General features: G+C 43.1%; 1 protein-coding gene across 11 annotated transcripts in view; it reads right to left on the bottom strand.

The window, feature by feature from the left end:
• The window catches only part of LOC117147526 (neurobeachin), a 163,096-nt gene that overhangs the window by 8,077 nt on the left and 138,134 nt on the right, over positions 1 to 16,885 (bottom strand). For 3 of the 11 annotated variants that reach the window (XM_033314454.1, XM_033314453.1, XM_033314455.1), the window contains 12 exons: positions 16,183 to 16,323; positions 15,599 to 15,738; positions 15,180 to 15,393; positions 11,056 to 11,278; positions 10,806 to 10,948; positions 10,508 to 10,698; positions 10,215 to 10,405; positions 7,310 to 10,047; positions 6,890 to 7,204; positions 6,720 to 6,827; positions 6,491 to 6,641; positions 1,291 to 1,400 (listed from right to left, as the gene is read on the bottom strand). In XM_033314454.1, coding sequence (XP_033170345.1) covers positions 1,291 to 1,400; positions 6,491 to 6,641; positions 6,720 to 6,827; positions 6,890 to 7,204; positions 7,310 to 10,047; positions 10,215 to 10,405; positions 10,508 to 10,698; positions 10,806 to 10,948; positions 11,056 to 11,278; positions 15,180 to 15,393; positions 15,599 to 15,738; positions 16,183 to 16,323 — 4,665 coding nt within the window. Of the gene's footprint in view, positions 1 to 740; positions 909 to 1,290; positions 1,401 to 4,386; positions 5,338 to 6,490; positions 6,642 to 6,719; positions 6,828 to 6,889; positions 7,205 to 7,309; positions 10,048 to 10,214; positions 10,406 to 10,507; positions 10,699 to 10,805; positions 10,949 to 11,055; positions 11,309 to 15,179; positions 15,394 to 15,598; positions 15,739 to 16,182; positions 16,324 to 16,885 lie in introns of all 11 variants that reach the window. The other 8 variants (XM_033314446.1, XM_033314447.1, XM_033314448.1 and 5 more) reach the window with 6 other exon arrangements.

Genomic DNA, 16,885 nt, shown 5'->3' with positions numbered 1-16,885 from the left:
TGCAAGCTCATGGCCAAGAAATCAATGTAACACATTTAAATGTCAAATCAGAGCAAAATAGTGATTGGATAATATTAATGAATAAGTCATTAGGAAAATGATTGACATTTAGCTCATGTCATAAAGCCTCGATTAGGGTTAAGTACATTAAAACTATTATTCGCATAACGGTTACTTTCAAATGAAATGAAATAAGATGTTTTGTTTTTTTAAAGCATAAAAACTATGTATGTATATAAGTAAATTGCCAGGCAACTGATAATTTGTAAAGCATTTTTTTATTGAAATTAAAATCGAAATTTATGGTATTTAATTGCGATTGGTAAAACTGTCAATAGAAGACGCAAATGCTGGCTAACCAAATTACAGACAAAAGTACGATGGTTAAACAATGGCTACAGGCAACAGAATTTGGGACAGCAATTAAAGTTCTACGGCAAAACAGACACAAAATCAAAATGCAATAAATGAAAGGCTACAAAATGAAAAATGAAACCGAAATGTGAGCTTTCATTTTTAATGTACAGAAATTTCGGGTGTTTTTCGAGTGCGTCAAATGTATTTGTAGCTGTACGTGTGTTTTTTCTTTTTGTTTTCAAATTGGTGCAGTGGGTGGGTACATATATATATTTTTTTTTTTTTTTAATTTCTGACTGTCAAAAGCTGTTGTTGTTGCAGTTGCAATAATTGTTGCTGATTTTGATCTGTATTTTTTTTCTAGCTTTTTGGGATCTTTTTACCTTTGGCAATTTTTGTGGCACCAACGGCTTTGGTGGTGACAATGGTTGTTGCTGAATTTTAATTGTTGCTGTTGGAGCGTTTGATGTTGTTGTCTTAGTGTTGTTGTTGTTAATATGGGTTGTTGTTGTTGTAGTAGTTGTTGTTGCTTTTGTTGTTGTCTGGTTGGCCTGTGACATTTTTCGTTGTGATTGATTTGCATACAAATAATTTAGTTTCGTTGCGCATGCAAATGAAATTTAGTTTTGGTTTTTTTTTTTTTTTTCGTTGGCATTTACCTTATGAATTAAGTCTAATCAAGGATGCACACACTCGCACACATAATCTTGCCACGCTCACACATGCAACACTCTTTCATACACACACGTCTCAACAAAAAGAAAATATATTAAAATTTCAAAGAAATGTAGTATTAATAAAGGGCACTTTCAAAGCTTCTCTAAAGGAGAATTGGAAAAATATTTGCTTTGCTTTCTTTTAAAACGTTCTTTCTCTGTATTTAAAATACTCTGTTTTAATTACCCCTAATTTTTAATGAATATAACAACTCACCTTAATGGATGGTGGTCCACTGGAATGTGAATCATTATCCGCCAAAACCGATGGATTGTTCTCATCGACGACAATTATTTCGTAGTCACTATCCTGGATTTGACGACCGCCTGGGAAAAAGCACACAAAAATGGACGCAAAAAAATGAAACGATAATAAAGAGATTAGCATTGGAATTTTGTGATTTGTATATGTTACTCAAAATTTGTTATTCGTTATTTGTTGTTGCAGTCACAATACAATACTAGAGTAGAAATCTGTAGAAATTACTTTACGAAGCTGTAAACAAACTGAAGAATTGAAATCAAATAATATACGAAGAACGAAAAATGTAAAACAAACTTAAGCTCACACACACACACAAAGGTGTTGTAGAGGATTAAGCATATCGGTGCGTAGAAAAATATGAATATTTCATTTCCTTGGATTTTAGTAGATATTTCAAACTACATTTAGCAAATAATCAGTGTGTGGAGCGATGAAAGCGCACTGCGCGTAATCCAATCTTTCGGAAATCCAGAGAATAGAGAAACACCAAGTTTCCAAAGTGCCGCCCATTTGCTTGCCTGTGCAGACAAAAGCTAATAATTTGTACGATTCTCCTGGACTTGGCTCTCTGGCTTTTATCCGCAAATTAACCTTGTTCAACTGTTGGCCATGTCCTGATCTGGCTTAATTGAAATTTATGATTGTCCCGGGAAGACACGTGCTTTCTGTCTCTGTCTACAGCCCCATTCATTCGCCCCATCTCTTTCGTGGACCCTGTTAAGTATGCCACACTTTCGTGCCTCCGGTTTTCCTCCCTCACTCGGTAATTTCATTTTCTTTTTTTTTTAAATTTTTTTTTCGGTTTAATTTTGCAATTATTTTCATGCACTGCCACGCCCTTACTACCACTTTTACACACACACACACACGCACACACAGACAGGTTCAAAGAGAGCTGGTCACAAATTACTTTTGTACAGAAGTCGGAGCGTGTTATCGGCTCCAACAGTTGTACAAACTGTTTTCCCACTTTTTTTGTTCATTTTTCCCTCTTGTCCATTCATAAATTATCCCAAAGTTTTTCCCTCCCAGTCTGTTGTGTGTTCGTTTTTCGTATTTTTCGGTGAGACTAATTTACATTTTTGTCGCTGCCATTAATTTCGTAATGGAAATGTTGTTGTTGTTGCACCGCAATGCCGTGTTAAAAGGATCTATGGCCAGTGAATGTCCTTTGATTATTTCCTTAAAGCTGAACTCATAGAGGCAAAATAATGCTAAACCAAATATGATTGCTATTTTCATGTATTGAAACTATTGTTTTGAAGACTGATTTACTTGTGATTCAAGTGGTCGGTTCTTCAAGTGAACTTTTTCGCTTTACAGAGTATTTTGAATGTTCAAATAAAAAAAAAAAGAAAAGCCAGCAGCTGGCATCCAATTTTTCGTGCTTTCCCTGCTTTCTTTTCCACGGTCTTTTCCCTGACCATGTCCAATGGCAATTTTTACAATTTTTAAAATGCAGGCGTGCCGAATGCCGTTTTATGGCCTGTCTGCGAAATGTTTTATGCGCACTCACACTTGCCCGCTTGCCCACTCACACAGGCAAAGAAACACAGGCACAAACACACAGGCACAGAGCCATGTGTATGAATGGCAAATTGTATAATTTTCGTGTAATTCATTTTCATAAAATGTAAAATTAACGAATTATGTTTCATTGCCGGTGGGAAAGTGGGTGGTGTTTTCCAGCTTTCGGCTCTGCCTATGTGTGTGTGTGTGTGCGAGTGTATTGCAAATGAAGATAAATGAAATGAATTTCAGCTGACAGCACAAAAATGACGAGGAAAAAAGGAAGCAGCAGCAGCAGCCAGGGTAAAAGAGAAAGAGGAAGAGGAAGAACATCCTCGAGCTCCGAACATGTCAAAAAATTTCTAGCTGTCACTGTGTGCATGTGCGAGTTTTACAAAGATAGATTGCAGTTTTTGAAAGCATATTTGGATACCGTAGTGTGGCCGAGAATTTTGTGGGCTAGCCATTACATCATTTTTGCCATTTTCAACACACACGTTAGATGAAGATAGAACCCCAATTAAAAAACACCTTCTCAAAAAGGCAATTAACAGTTGAAAGCAACATTTTCGGAAACCAGCATCGAAATGTACATTTTCCAAGCTAGAAACTATGATTTTTTTCGAATTTCAAATAAAAGTTGATGGTGCAGTGTGCAGCAGAAAATTATAGGATGAAACTGGGTAAAATTATCAAGGAAAACTGCCGAGATTGAGCAGGCGAAAATGCAAAATAATTTACTTAATACATTCGATCAGCTCACACTTAAAATAAAAAGCTGGATAAAGTTTAGAAATTCTAAGTTACTTCTTCGTAAAATTCAACTTTTGAATTGAAGCGAGAATGAATTTATTCGTAAAAACCAATTAAAAGCGAAACAAAGAGAAGGCGGAAAAGGAACATTCTATTAAACCCTAAAGAATGAGTGTGTGTGTTTGTGTGCAACACAGACACAAGACCACACTCATAAACACACACACACACACACGCAATCACACATCCAACGAATAGGTAAAAATCACTACAAAGAGTTGGCTTAGAATATTTACATAAATCCATGTCTCAGTACATTTCAGTGTGTTTTTGTATGTGGACGGATGTGTTTTATTATACATATCTTTATATTGTTTATATATAAATACACACACTTCTACGAGAATACAGAAAGTCAAGGAAATGAAAGGCAAGTGAAACGACAAAAATGAAAAGAGAAAACTAATCAAATCGTAACGAATCGCAAGGAAAGGCAAGAAAGTGAGCAACAATCTAGCAGCTAAGTTCAACAGCCTTGTTCCACTTGGATAGTCAAAATAAAGGAAATATAACTATTTAAATTCTTAAATTTTAGTTCAAGTCTGAACCCTAATTTACACATTCAATAAATTTACGATGACCTTCCATGTGGAACCTGGCATTCTAGCTAAGATGTACAGACATATAGATAGAATACACATTTAAGTATACAGATCCACACAGATAGTTGGGCAGATGTGCGAGGTTTGAATTAGATAAACTCTACGACAGTCGAACGAGCGATACCTGTTCCAGCGGATGCGTTGCGTCCATTGTAGCGATAATTATTATTTATGGCGCTCGTCTTGTAGGCCACGCCTCCATCCAAGCCCCCTGGCACGCCCCCCATGCCCACACCCACGGCTCCGCCCATGCCAACACCAACAGCAGCATTTGCATTAACAGCTCCCGCTGTTGCAACACCTGGGATACCTTGATGGCTTCCCGGCGGTGGCGAAGATGATGAGTTAGCTCCGCCATTTCGCAGATTTCGCATGTTGTTCATCAGGCTGGAGTTATTGTTATTACCCGTTCCACCAGAGCCATGACCATTCATCAGACCCACTGCCTGATAGTCCGGCATACCATTCTGTTGCACAGTCGACGAATCACCATTTCGCATATAACCACCGTGCGGATGTGGATGCGAATGCGGATGGTATCCCGCTGTCGATCCATTTTCCGCGTAATGTTTACCATTCAGCTGCGGATGTTGCTGGTGCCCGTTGATCAATCCATAGTGCGGCTGATGCGGATGGTAATGTGGCTGCTGTTGCTGCTGCTGCTGTTGCTGCTTGTGCAACTGGCGATGCGATTGCTGCTGACTCTGGGATGCCAGGCTGGAGAGCGAGGAGCTCGACGCTGGCTGAGATGTGGCCGTGGAACTGGCCGAGGAGCTGGTCGAGTGTGTGGCCAGAGGAGTGGGCGAATGCTGCTGCTGTCCCGCTGCAACTTGCTGGTGTTGCTGCTGCTGCTGTTGCTGCTGTTGGTAGTAAGCGGCAGTCATGTGATGATGGCTATGATTGTGGGCAACCTGCTGTTGCTGCTGTTGCTGGTAGTAGTGTTGCTGCTGCTGCTGCTGTTGCTGCTGCTGCTGGTGTTGCATGTTGCTGTTGTGATTCTGGTGCGATTCGGGCAGGAATTGCGGGTAAACATGATGCGACCATTGGGGGAACAAAGGACGCGCACTGGCGGCTTCTAAAGTTGCAGTTTTTTTTATGGTATTTACACACATATTAAAGGGCGGGTTGTGAGGCAATGGCGAGGTATACGTTGGTTGATTCATAATCAGTTTTCCGTTTAAATTTATTTATTTTTTTTTTTTTGGTTTTTTTTTGTTTTGTTGAGTTTATGGTATTTTTTGTACAATAAATCCGAAAAAGCAGCGTGAAATGAAATCATCGGTAAACGGAACAAAGAAAAGGAAACATAAAACCGAATAGTATCTCCAACAATGGAACAGACATGAGATATTTTGTGTTCTTAATAGCTAGTGATTATATGTATGCATATAAATGTATATAAATATATATATATAGAGATTGTGGTTAAAAGGGAGTTGGGAGTGGATTGGTGGGTGACGGGGAGAACAGTATACGGAATAATTATGTGGGAGAGGTGGTGATATATATTTTGAAAGGGAACACACACACGCACATGGGAGCAGTTCTAGAGGGAAATTAAGGTGGGTCCAGCGGTTAAAGTGCGGTGGTTGGTGGGGTGGTTTGGTCGTGGGCTTTAAGGTGGATCGACAAAAAATTCTCATCGCGTGGCATCTACCATTAAAAAACCTTTGTTCAGCTGTTCAAAAATCACAGAACACAAAACTAAATGCGGAAACAAGCCGAAACCGAGATGAGAAATGGAACGAATTGATAATATAGAACAACAAAACCAATAAATATTTATATATATAAATAGATATCTATATATAGGAAATATATATATAGGTAAAGGAAAACAAATCCAGTTAACTAGCGGCCGAATCAAAAAACAGAGCCAAAAGGTATAAACGATAAACGAGCGTGAAGTTTTTGGTGCAGCAAGAGAAGATAAATCAAAATTCAAAATCGGAAACGGAAACGAAACAAAACTAAACAAAAACGGAAGTCGAACCGATAAGGAAACGCAACCGAGGAACACAAGTGGAAGAAAACAATATGGAACGGAACACGAAATCACAATGAAACTGAAAGACTGCCGCCGGCAGAAGTTCGTTTAGCCCGACCCACAAAGTATCATCTCTAGTAAATGGGTACAGTATAATATACTATATATATGTATATATGGCATTTCCGGCAAAACCGGGGATTATGTCGGTGGATCTTAGGCTCAATTGGTTGCCACTTACCGCCGCCTGCCGTGCGTTGCAGCACTGGCGATTGACGCTGGATCTGCGGCTCTGCCGGCGGCTCCAGGATATCACGATACTTGGACACCATCAGCACCGATATGAAGTACACTATGGCCAGCGAGAGGAACTGCGCCTGCTTAGTCTCCTCCTGAAATGGTGCAGGAAATACGCAGGGTTTAGGCAACGAATCAATATATATCTTTGCCATGCCATATCTACTACTCACCACATCGCGATAAATGACTGCGCGCAGGCGATTGACGTCCATGTCCTGGAGCAGCTTCTCGGGATCCTTGACAGGCGATAATTGACCGGTTATTGACTCGACAATGTTCTGTTCAAAACGTCCGATTTAGAAACGGAAAAGAGGATATCATGGGAGGGGATATATCTCACCTTGGGCGATGCCTGAGCTCCGCGGATGAGGGCCTGCAAATGGGCTGCACCCGGGACATCTCTCGCCAAGGCGCCCACATTGTAGCGCGTTCGCTCCTTGCACTCCAAGCAATTCCTTACCGCACAGGTGCAAACCAATCGCAGGCACTGACGCAGAATGCCGCCACTGGACATGTTCTTCTCCGCCTCCAACTCGCCGAAGTTCAGGGATGTGGCAAAGATCAGGACATCCGCCATGTTGACCAGACGCTGCAGGAAAGACACGGCCACCTCCAAAGGCATGCCTTGCGTGGGCTCCAGCACATCCAATTCGGACTGCGGCAAAGGAAAGGAAACATTTTGAAACCAATTTTATATTGGATTTTCTGGGCCCACCAAAACCTCACTAATTCGATTCCGAATCTAGACCACCATACTTACATTGGGTGACGTGGCGCTGGCCAAAAGAGGCAGCAATCCTCCACAGGCAATAATCAGGTTATCCGCTAGTTGCGATATCAAATGCACCGTGTTCACCACAAAAATGGCATTCTCGCTGGAGTTGACAAAGTCCAGGACGCTTTTGGTCGAATGACTGCGCCACACCTGAATGTCCGTTTCCAGCGAAAAGAGGACATCGCTGAGCAGTCGCTGATGGATGTAGGACCACTTGAATTCCGGTATTCGGAAGGGCGGACGTGTTGGACCCGGACTGAACATCGGTCGGGTCGATCCCGATTTGGAGCGCTGTTGCTGTTGTTTGGATTCTGGATTACCGGGACCATAATGATTGGCATCCAATTGGCTGCTGTTGGCATTTTCAACTGCCGCAGCTGCCTGCTGATTGGAGTACTCCTCATCTTCGATGGTCATGCCTGCTGATTGTTGGGCGTCATCCTCCTGGAGGACTTGCTGCACCTGCTCAACCAATAGACTGGATCCGGCCTCGTTCTTTGGCGTAGTCTGGGTGGTGGAATCCACCTCAGTGGGCTTGACCCGCACCGACGCTGCTGGTGATTCCATTGTCAGTATTTGTGGCGATTGCTCTTCGGGGGCTGGCGATGTTTGAGTGGTTTGCTCAGCTGCCACCGCCTTGACCGTATCGTCTACCAGATTGTCCAGGACTTGGTTGACAATGGCCACCACCTGCTCCTCTGGTTTTTGAGGTAGTTCTTCGGCGACCTCCTGGGACTTTTGTTGCTCAGTTTCCTGGGGTTTCGGTTCCTCAAGCTTCGGTGTCTTTGGTTCTACAGAGCTGTCGGCTTTTGGATCTTCTGGTTTCTTTAGATCATCTTCTATCTTTGCTTCCTGCACCTCAGTAGACGCTGGTTTCTCCTCCAGCTGCAGAAGAACCTCGTCCTTGCCAATTTCATTTTCCTCTTCTTGGGAGTTCGCCTTCTCTTCTGGCTTCTCTGGAGTGCTCTCCTCTTGGACCATTACGAGAGCTGCTTCCACAACCTCTTGGACAATTTCCTCGGCGGCAGCGGCCAAACTCTCTGGAGTTTCCACATTCTCAGGCTCTTCTGACGTCTGCTTCTCCTTCTTGGGTATCTCATTATTGTTAGTTTCCGTTTTGGTTTCGCTGGCCGATTCCGCTTCCGTGGCATCGATGACCTTGTCGATGAGTTGCTCGACAATATCTCTAACGGCCAGCGCCACCGAATCCTCTGCTTCGGTTTCCTTATTCGGTTTCGTTTCGGAATCGGAAAGCTGAAGAAGATCAGCTTCTGGCGTTTCCACCACAGCGGGTGGCTCGGGACTGGCGCTGATCTCGGCCAGCTTCTCGTTGTTGTTCAGCTTGTTGGCTGCATCTTCAGTCTTTTGATTGGTTGCTAATACGGGGCTGGGGACAATGGGGCTTGGCTTGGCCGTTTCCGGTGTTTCTACTTCCGGTGCTACGCTCGTTTCCGTTTCCGCCTTGGGCGCCTCTGTGCTGCTCACGATCTCATTGGCATTGACTTCCGTTTCCGCTTCCGTCTCCGCCGTCGCTGTCGCCGTTGTGGGCGTTGGACTCGGACTGTTGTTATTGTTATTATTATTATTGTTGAGCAGATTCTTGCTGTTCAGGAGACTGACGTTTACATCCTGTTCGCCCGGCTGTTCCTTGTTATCCTTGTTGTCTTGGGATTGCGTTTTCTTCTCGTTATTGAGCACACCCTGAACAACCTCGTTGACGGCCAGTTCGATCTCCTCGTCCTTGAGGACGGAGGATGACTCCTGCAGGACATCATCGACGGCCATTTTGCAATCGTTGAGTGCCGCTTCAGAAGCCTGGAGAACTCGCGACACATGCTGTTCCGCATTGAGGGCATCCTTGGCGGTAGCCAACTCCAGTTCTTCCACATCCATGTCATCACCAAGTTGTAGGGTTTCCCTGAGAGCTCCCAAAGGAGTAGATGGCTCCGGTTGCTTCTCCAGGTCTCCGGCTTGCTGTTGCGCAGGCTCCTCCTCTTTGACATCCTCCAAATTGCCATTGCACGTGGCATCGGTTTTGAGCTGCTCGTTGTAGACGTCGGAAATGTTGGCTATCACCGATTTTGGTTCGGTTTCTTCGGTTATGGGACCGTCTTGGATCTCCACTTCCTCCAGCTCCAGTTCCTCCACCTCTTCCTCAACCACCGGAGGCACATCTTCCAGTGAGGCAATGGAAACAGAACCTTTGACAGCCGTCGTTTGATTGGGAGCCACTGCTGCTGTAGATCCACCGTTCTGCTGTTGATGCAGCTCCTCTCGCTCCCAACCACTGATCGTGCTAATGGGTCTAGCCTGTCGCAGGGCAGGATCTGTGATATTGTCCGTTCGCTGGCGCTCGTAGTGCTCGTACATCTGGGCGAACTGGAGCTTAAACTCCTCGTAAGACACCTTGGAGTGGACGATTGCCAGGGTATCTACCCAAACTCTCCAGCCACCGTATTCATGCTTGATGGCATGGTGGAGCAGCATGCGGAACAGGGAGTACACCATGTCGCTTATCTTTTGCTCCTCGCTGCTCTTTGGATGAATGTAGGCCATCGCAATGAGCCACTCCTGCCACACGGACATCTGGAGCACGGTGCGCCGGTTCTCCCGATTGCTATTGCACAACAGGGTCATATCCTGCAGGAATAGCTTCTTCACGTCGATCAGCGATTCCGTCTGTTTTGATTGCCGGATCAGGGTGGCCACCACCTTGAGGATCACTGGATGGGCAAAGATATTAAAACAGAAAAGGTGTTTAAAAAAAGGGAACGCAAATCATAAAATCAATCAAAAACGCTAACTGTTCGAAAACATTATTCGAATATTTATATTTATGTGCCCTTAATTATATTGAAAAATTTATCACATTTTTCGAGGAGTCACTTACTTGGATTTTCCAGACGGTAATGACTCTCTGGTTCCGGATGGCGTGTGTATAGAATCTGCTGCGAGATGTGCTCCGTCATGATCTCGTAGAGAACATTGTATGTGGGCAGGGATAGTGATTCCTCGTAGAGAAGCAGTCGCTCCGCTAGAAGGGTATACAGATTGTGTGGTGACATCACATCGTACTTGCGTCTGATGGTGGACAATCAAAGAAAATGGTAAAGAGTTTGAGTTAGATTACAGTAGTAAGTGCCAGTGGGAGGATTTAAGCGCTCCAGCCTTCACTGTACTCACTTGTGGGTGCTGCGGGAAAGGAAGAAGCCCAGCAGCTTGAGGGCCTGAAGCCGAATCAACTGACTTTCGGCCGCCAGCAACTTGAAGATGCTGCGCACGCCGTGCTTCACATCAAAGGCAGGTACCATGGAGCTGGGATGCTCCGACATCAGCGAGATGAGCATCTGCAGCACGTCGTGCAGGTTCTCGTCCTGAAAGTCAAACCAAAACGAGCGGGGAAACATGATGTCAATTAATTAAAAAAAAGTTTTTTTTTATGGGGAAGAAGATATTGGGTTAGAGGGAATCGATTACGCACCTCGTGCATGGTGGTCAGATAGTTGAGTATGCTCTGCAGCTCGTCCTCCTTCACGCCATTGCCGATCATGATGAGCTGCTTCAGGAACAGCAGGATGTATGCCCGGATGGCCAGGATGTCCTTTTGAGCCGGACGAGGTCCATCTGTTGGCGAAGATGGGAAACCAAAGCGAAATCATTTAGTCATTTCTAAATACCCAACAGATGAACATTCGTGTTCAATTATTTGCACTGTTCCAAGTGCTACTTACCCAGTCCCTTGGGAATGATGCCGCTCTTAGCCCGCGGATTGACCACCCAGTAGTAGTACTTCAGGGTGTGCACCGTCTGCAGGACGGTGCTGACCCTCCTCACATTGCTGTAGATCTGCGTGTCCGAGAGGAACTCGGTGGCCAAGTAGGAGTACAGTCGCGCCTGGACATTGGCGGGTGTGTATATCCACAGGGCTGGATTGAAGAGGACGTGGTCCAGCAGCTGCCACGTGAGAAACGAGAAACAGAACAACTGCGGGGAATTAGTCAAGTAACTTTTGCTGTCCTCTCACAATTTGATTGGGTGACTTAGTCAATTTGTGGGGGTAGCTCGGAAAGGAAGGGTGTGTGTGTGTGTGTATGTGTATGTGTGTATATAAGATAGATAGATATAGTATGTAGTTGGGGATAGGCAAAAAGAGGTTTAAGCAGGTGGATATATTAAAGAAGGGCCAGGGAGTGCAGGTTATAAAAAATCAATTTGATTTCGGTATACATACGGTTAAACATGAGTTTCAGGTTTTTTTTATTATTGTTGTCAGAGTTGTTGTTGTAGTTGATGTTGATAGTAGTAGTAGTAGTACATATTTTGGGATATAACAGGTAACACATGCAGCAACAGCATAACGGCAATCAACGAACATAAAATCAAATTCCAACGGAACGGAATGGAACGGAACGAAATGAAACGAAACAAACAATTGCATTCCGGTATTCATGAGGTTAGCTTCAAATGTTTAGGGGTTAACACTTAACTAAATTAAACTAAAACTAAAACTATAACTAGGCTAGGCTACGCTAGTAATGATTATGTTAAGTTAAGCCTAAGATTAAGTTATGTCTAAAATTCTGTAAGTAAATAACACAGTACTTAAATGGATGTATATTATGATGGTAAAATGATTGGATGAATGATATTCGATCTGAAAAAGGTCTCACGTACTTTTAAATTAAATTAAAGAAGCCAAATTGATTCGGTCTTAAGTCCTTGTACCAGATGTAAATGACTATTTTTTATCTGAAGGTATAACCCATATCTAGTACTTGCCATATTTCACTTTTCGTTTTAAAAACTCTTCACTCAAGAGTGCAGTCAGCTTAAACCATCAAGCCCACTAATTGAAACTTCCAGTTGGCTTAATACCAGACCAGTAAAATATCGCCTGAAGAGTCACTTTATGGCTGGCATTAAAGTGTGCAAAATATCTGAGCGTTATCCAGTTAAGTTCAACTTCTGCTGAGTGGGAATTGCAATCCGCTTTAATTTCATTCATCTGCTTTTGCCCGGGCCCAAACAAAACTTGTTAAGCCATCGCCTCAACTTGTTGGATTGTCAAAACCAGTGTTCGCCAATGTTGTTGCCATGGCTCTCTAGTAACAATGCAACAAGGTTTTCACACCCCTCAAAGCCCCTGAAAAGGCCCCTCAAAAACCCAACCCCACTCGACTGCTGGCAGAGAAGTTTCCCAATTAAAAAGCTGTGCACCGAATGTAAAATAAAAATGCAACCGGCAGCCCCAAAGGTGCCACGAAAAATATTTGCAGCTTTTCAACTCTTGATTTTTTTCTTTTTTTCCATTTGTCCTTTTTCTTTTTCTTTTTCTTTTTCTTCGTTTTTTTTTTTTTTTTGCAACCAGAAATTTATTCATTTGACGAAGGACAAGGGAGCATAGGAATGTAGAACGGTATGGTGTGGTGTGGTATACATTTAAAAAGGTATTGGAAATACTCCAGGCGAGCAATTAGGAAGGTGCGATCCGGTGCTGTGAACACAACTTTCGCTTCAATTATCCAAATGACACATTGAACAAATTGAGTGAGGAACAACGGAGTATGTGGGGTTGAAATGGGATATGTGGTGGGGGACCAGGAAAAGCCAATGGAAAGGCAAAATCTGGGATTGACGTTGGGGTTTTTAAGGGGGGGGGGCCTTGAGGTTGCGCTCAGGGTTTCCCCCAGAGTTAATAAGATTATGCGGTTTATCGCTGCGGTTTTGCGGTTCAACAAAGCGTAACGGAACAAAATGGAATGAAGAGCGAAATGACTTTAAATGAGTATATAGCACGTATTTATTTTTACATGTATATTATATATATAAATACACAAATCGATGAATGAGAGGAGGGGATGATGATTTATGTACACGTTGATATTCAACAAACTACGGTAAGCACACACACACACAAAATGAAACGAAACGTTATGAACAGTGGAACGGAAACATATATATGTTACATATATTGGATATAGTGGTACGGTACAGAAGTACAGAGAATTCGAGATTTGAGCTTCACCTGGTAGAACTGTTTCGTTGTTCATGTTGATTATTATGTTGTTGTTTATTGTTCGGTTGTTGTTTTTGAAGTTGTTGATGTTTGTGTAGTTGAGTTGTGTAGTTGAGTGTCGATGAGGCGCATTTGAATTGATTTATCGATAAGCGATCACAATAGCAAGAAGCGGGGAACAATGGAAATGGATAGGCGATCGTGAGTGTGGAACGTGTGGGTGAACGGTGGGCGTGGCGGAAAGCACAGAACGAGAGATATTGAGAGAGCGCAGGGGAGAGAGTAATATAGAGTGAGAGTGAAAGAGAGAGGAGACAAAAGTAGAAGAAGACAGTTAAGTTGTAGTTAATAATATTCTTCTTTTTTGCTATTTGTTTGTCTTGCTGATTTCTGGCTAGGGAAAGTAGTAGTAATTTTGATTAATCTCATTTATGATTTTGAGCTGATTAAGCGAATCGAAGCGGTGCTCAGGCAGGTGCAAAGTGCAAGCGAAACGAAACGAAATGGAACGCAAATGACTGCAATACGAATGCCAGCAACTGATTGCAATCGAAACGCATGAATGGAACAGTTTGCTCATTTGCCAATAAGTTATCACATCACATGCAGAAAAACAGTGTATGGCAAATGCATGCAATGGGTATGTTTAACAAAATAAAACGATAATGGATAAAATTAAAAGAAACCATAAGAAAATATTGTCAGGCTGAACTGAGAGAGAAACAATAGGATATTTCTCAAAATTAATAAGTTAACGCAATCGTATCTCAATATATTAACCAAAGCCATATAATTTGAATAAGTAAGGTCTCTTTGTCGAACAATCCCACAAGGCAATCGTTCACATTCCATATTCCGCTCAGCTGACACAATAGAACAAAGAGACCATGTTCTACCTTTTAAACTAAGCGGGTTATAGAATTCAATGGGCAGCCAGAGGGATTTCAAGGGGGAGATATTTGCTTCAGGTTGCACAGACTGGCAAATGGCATAAAATAAACATAAATATGCCTGAGATATATGTGTATATATCGTGTGGGTGGATGCTTGTGAGTAGTACGAGTGCGAGTACGAGTATATTTGCTTAAGAGATTCTCAAGTGCAGTTACTTATAACGAGAAATGTGAGCAGTTGTTTACGGTTGTGTTTACTTTTTTGAAAGGATTACGCAGGCCTGTGTTCAACTGTGCGCCATCATCATCATAACCATCATCATCATCATTATCATCATCAAATCATCATCAACAAAAGGCAAAACACAGTGAGTGCGATAGATAGAGTTGGATTTATATATATGTATATATATATATATTTATGTGAGTGTGGAGAGAGAGAGAGAGATAGAGACAGAGAAAGCAACAAACGAGATGAAATCGCATATCATTTTTGGGATTTGCCTTTCTTTTCTGTTTTTTCTTGTACTTTTTTTTAGTGAGATGGGTTAACATGCCACCCTAAAAACAATCGATGGGTTGGGCTTTCATTTTCTGTTTGTTTTTGCTGGGTGTAAGCGAACAACAAGAACGCGTAACAGAATTGTAAATCAAATTCGCAAGGAGATTCTTTGTTGAGGGGCGGGCTTTTCGCATGCTTAACCACCCCCAAAAAAAATAACGTGGCACTTAGATCGAACTTAGTTATTGTCATACATATATAGTATAATACATAAAAAATACATTTTACATTCATCACAGAAAAAAAAATAACACCAGACGGCATGCCAAGAACATTGCGCATACGCAGCGTTGCCCGCAATGCAACCAATCGTCCTTCCTTATATTTGTATGTTATTTACGTATTCAATATGGCAAGCAGGATTTGAACTCGCAACCGACTTACCTGTTTGAGCAGCAGATCACTGTTGGCCGACAGGCAGGTGACCAGATACTTGGTCAGGTTCAGGAAGGATCCCAGGACTTCGAGAGTCAGGTGTTCGCGGGAGGAGCGCTGCAGCATGAACGAGATGACCAGGAAGCCCCGGTTCTGGATCATGTGCTGCTGCACCGTCTGCGATGTTTCCACCAGTTCACAGATGAAGCCCAGCAGCTTGGAGCTATCGATGGGGAAATAAAATAATATATGCGATTAATGATAAGCCATGGCTTTGCTTTTGTGTGGTTAAATTCCAAAATCTACAATGAACCGACAAATGTTGTTCATCAATTCGAATATCTAGTTCTCTGGTATTTATAAAATCCCAACTATGCCAACATGCATACATACATACATACATATAGTGTATTGTTTTTCTCACTCACCACAGCGTGGGATCCCGCTTAATGTCGCCCAGACCCTCGTGGGCCATGTCCAGCTGCGAGAAAAGCGGGAATAGCACCTGGATGCCGCCAATCGAATTGAGGGTGCAGTGTATCGAGTGCGTGACCACGGCCTTCACATCCTGCAAAAGCAAATTTCAATTTAATCAGAGCTCTATTAATCGCCTAAGCTGTCATCAGCCCCGTATATTTTGCACAGGACACGTTCGTTCGCCGAGCTTCGTGCTGCTGGTCCTTCAGCTCCTTCTACTCCTTATGATTTGTGTGTTGTTTACCCAAGAAATTACTACAAAATTTATTGAATAATTTTGGCCAGTGCCGTCGTCGTCGTCGTCGTCGTCGTCTTCGTTCTCAACGCCACCGTGCTTTCCGGTCCATTTCGGACTTTTTGCGGGGGCTAATAAGAAATGCCAAGGCATGCGCCGGTGTCGTAAAATTTCTACATGGAATTTATGCTCCCAGGGAGGCTTATGAGCCCACTCGGAGAACCCCACTCGTCGTCCCACTCCGTCCGACTTGTCCACATCTTCAAAGCCTGTTCACCTTCTGGTGTGTCATTTACTCACCTGCAACATCAGCGCATGCGGCGTGTGCACGAAATATGAAACGTTTCCCTTGGGCGACGACTGCAGACACAACTGACCATCGGTGGCCACCGGATTGTACATGAACACAATGGCATTCGATAGTTTGCCATCGTACAGCACCTGTGGGCAAGAAGACAGGTGGATTGGTTGAGTTCGGGCCAGGCGGTTGAATAATCAGTGGGAATCATCAGTGGGTATTTGGGTATCTGGGGAATCCGGGATGTGGGGTGGGGTTGGGTGAGTTGGGAGAGTGTATATGGCAGGGATTAGGCCGGGCTTTCGGCGAGTCATCGAGTGGCATCGAGCTGGGCACTAAGGACTCCATGGATTCCATGGACTCCATGGACTTCCTATCGACCGACCGAAGATTTATTCCCAGTCAGGTTATTGCAATTTACTTAGGCTTTGTCTTTAGCTTTGCTTTTGGCTTTGGCTTTAAGCTGACACACAAGATAACGAATAAGAAAAAAAAACAAAAAAAAAAAAAACACATAAGACACACACACAGAAACACACGCAGCGGAGGAGAGCAGGTTAACAAATGACCAATGGAAAGCCAAGTTCGGAAGCTCCGAAGCATTAAATACCCAGCAGAGTTGCCAGCTTCCAACGATTTTTGTTACTTTCAATTTGGTTGCAAGAAGCCAAAGTTTAAGCTATTTAAGGCATTTAACTAACTGAT

Source organism: Drosophila mauritiana, chromosome X, assembly GCF_004382145.1.
Source record: "Drosophila mauritiana strain mau12 chromosome X, ASM438214v1, whole genome shotgun sequence".
NCBI lineage: Eukaryota > Metazoa > Arthropoda > Insecta > Diptera > Drosophilidae > Drosophila > Drosophila mauritiana.
Note: the sequence above shows the minus strand (reverse complement) of the source record. Positions and strands in the feature narration are given on the sequence as shown.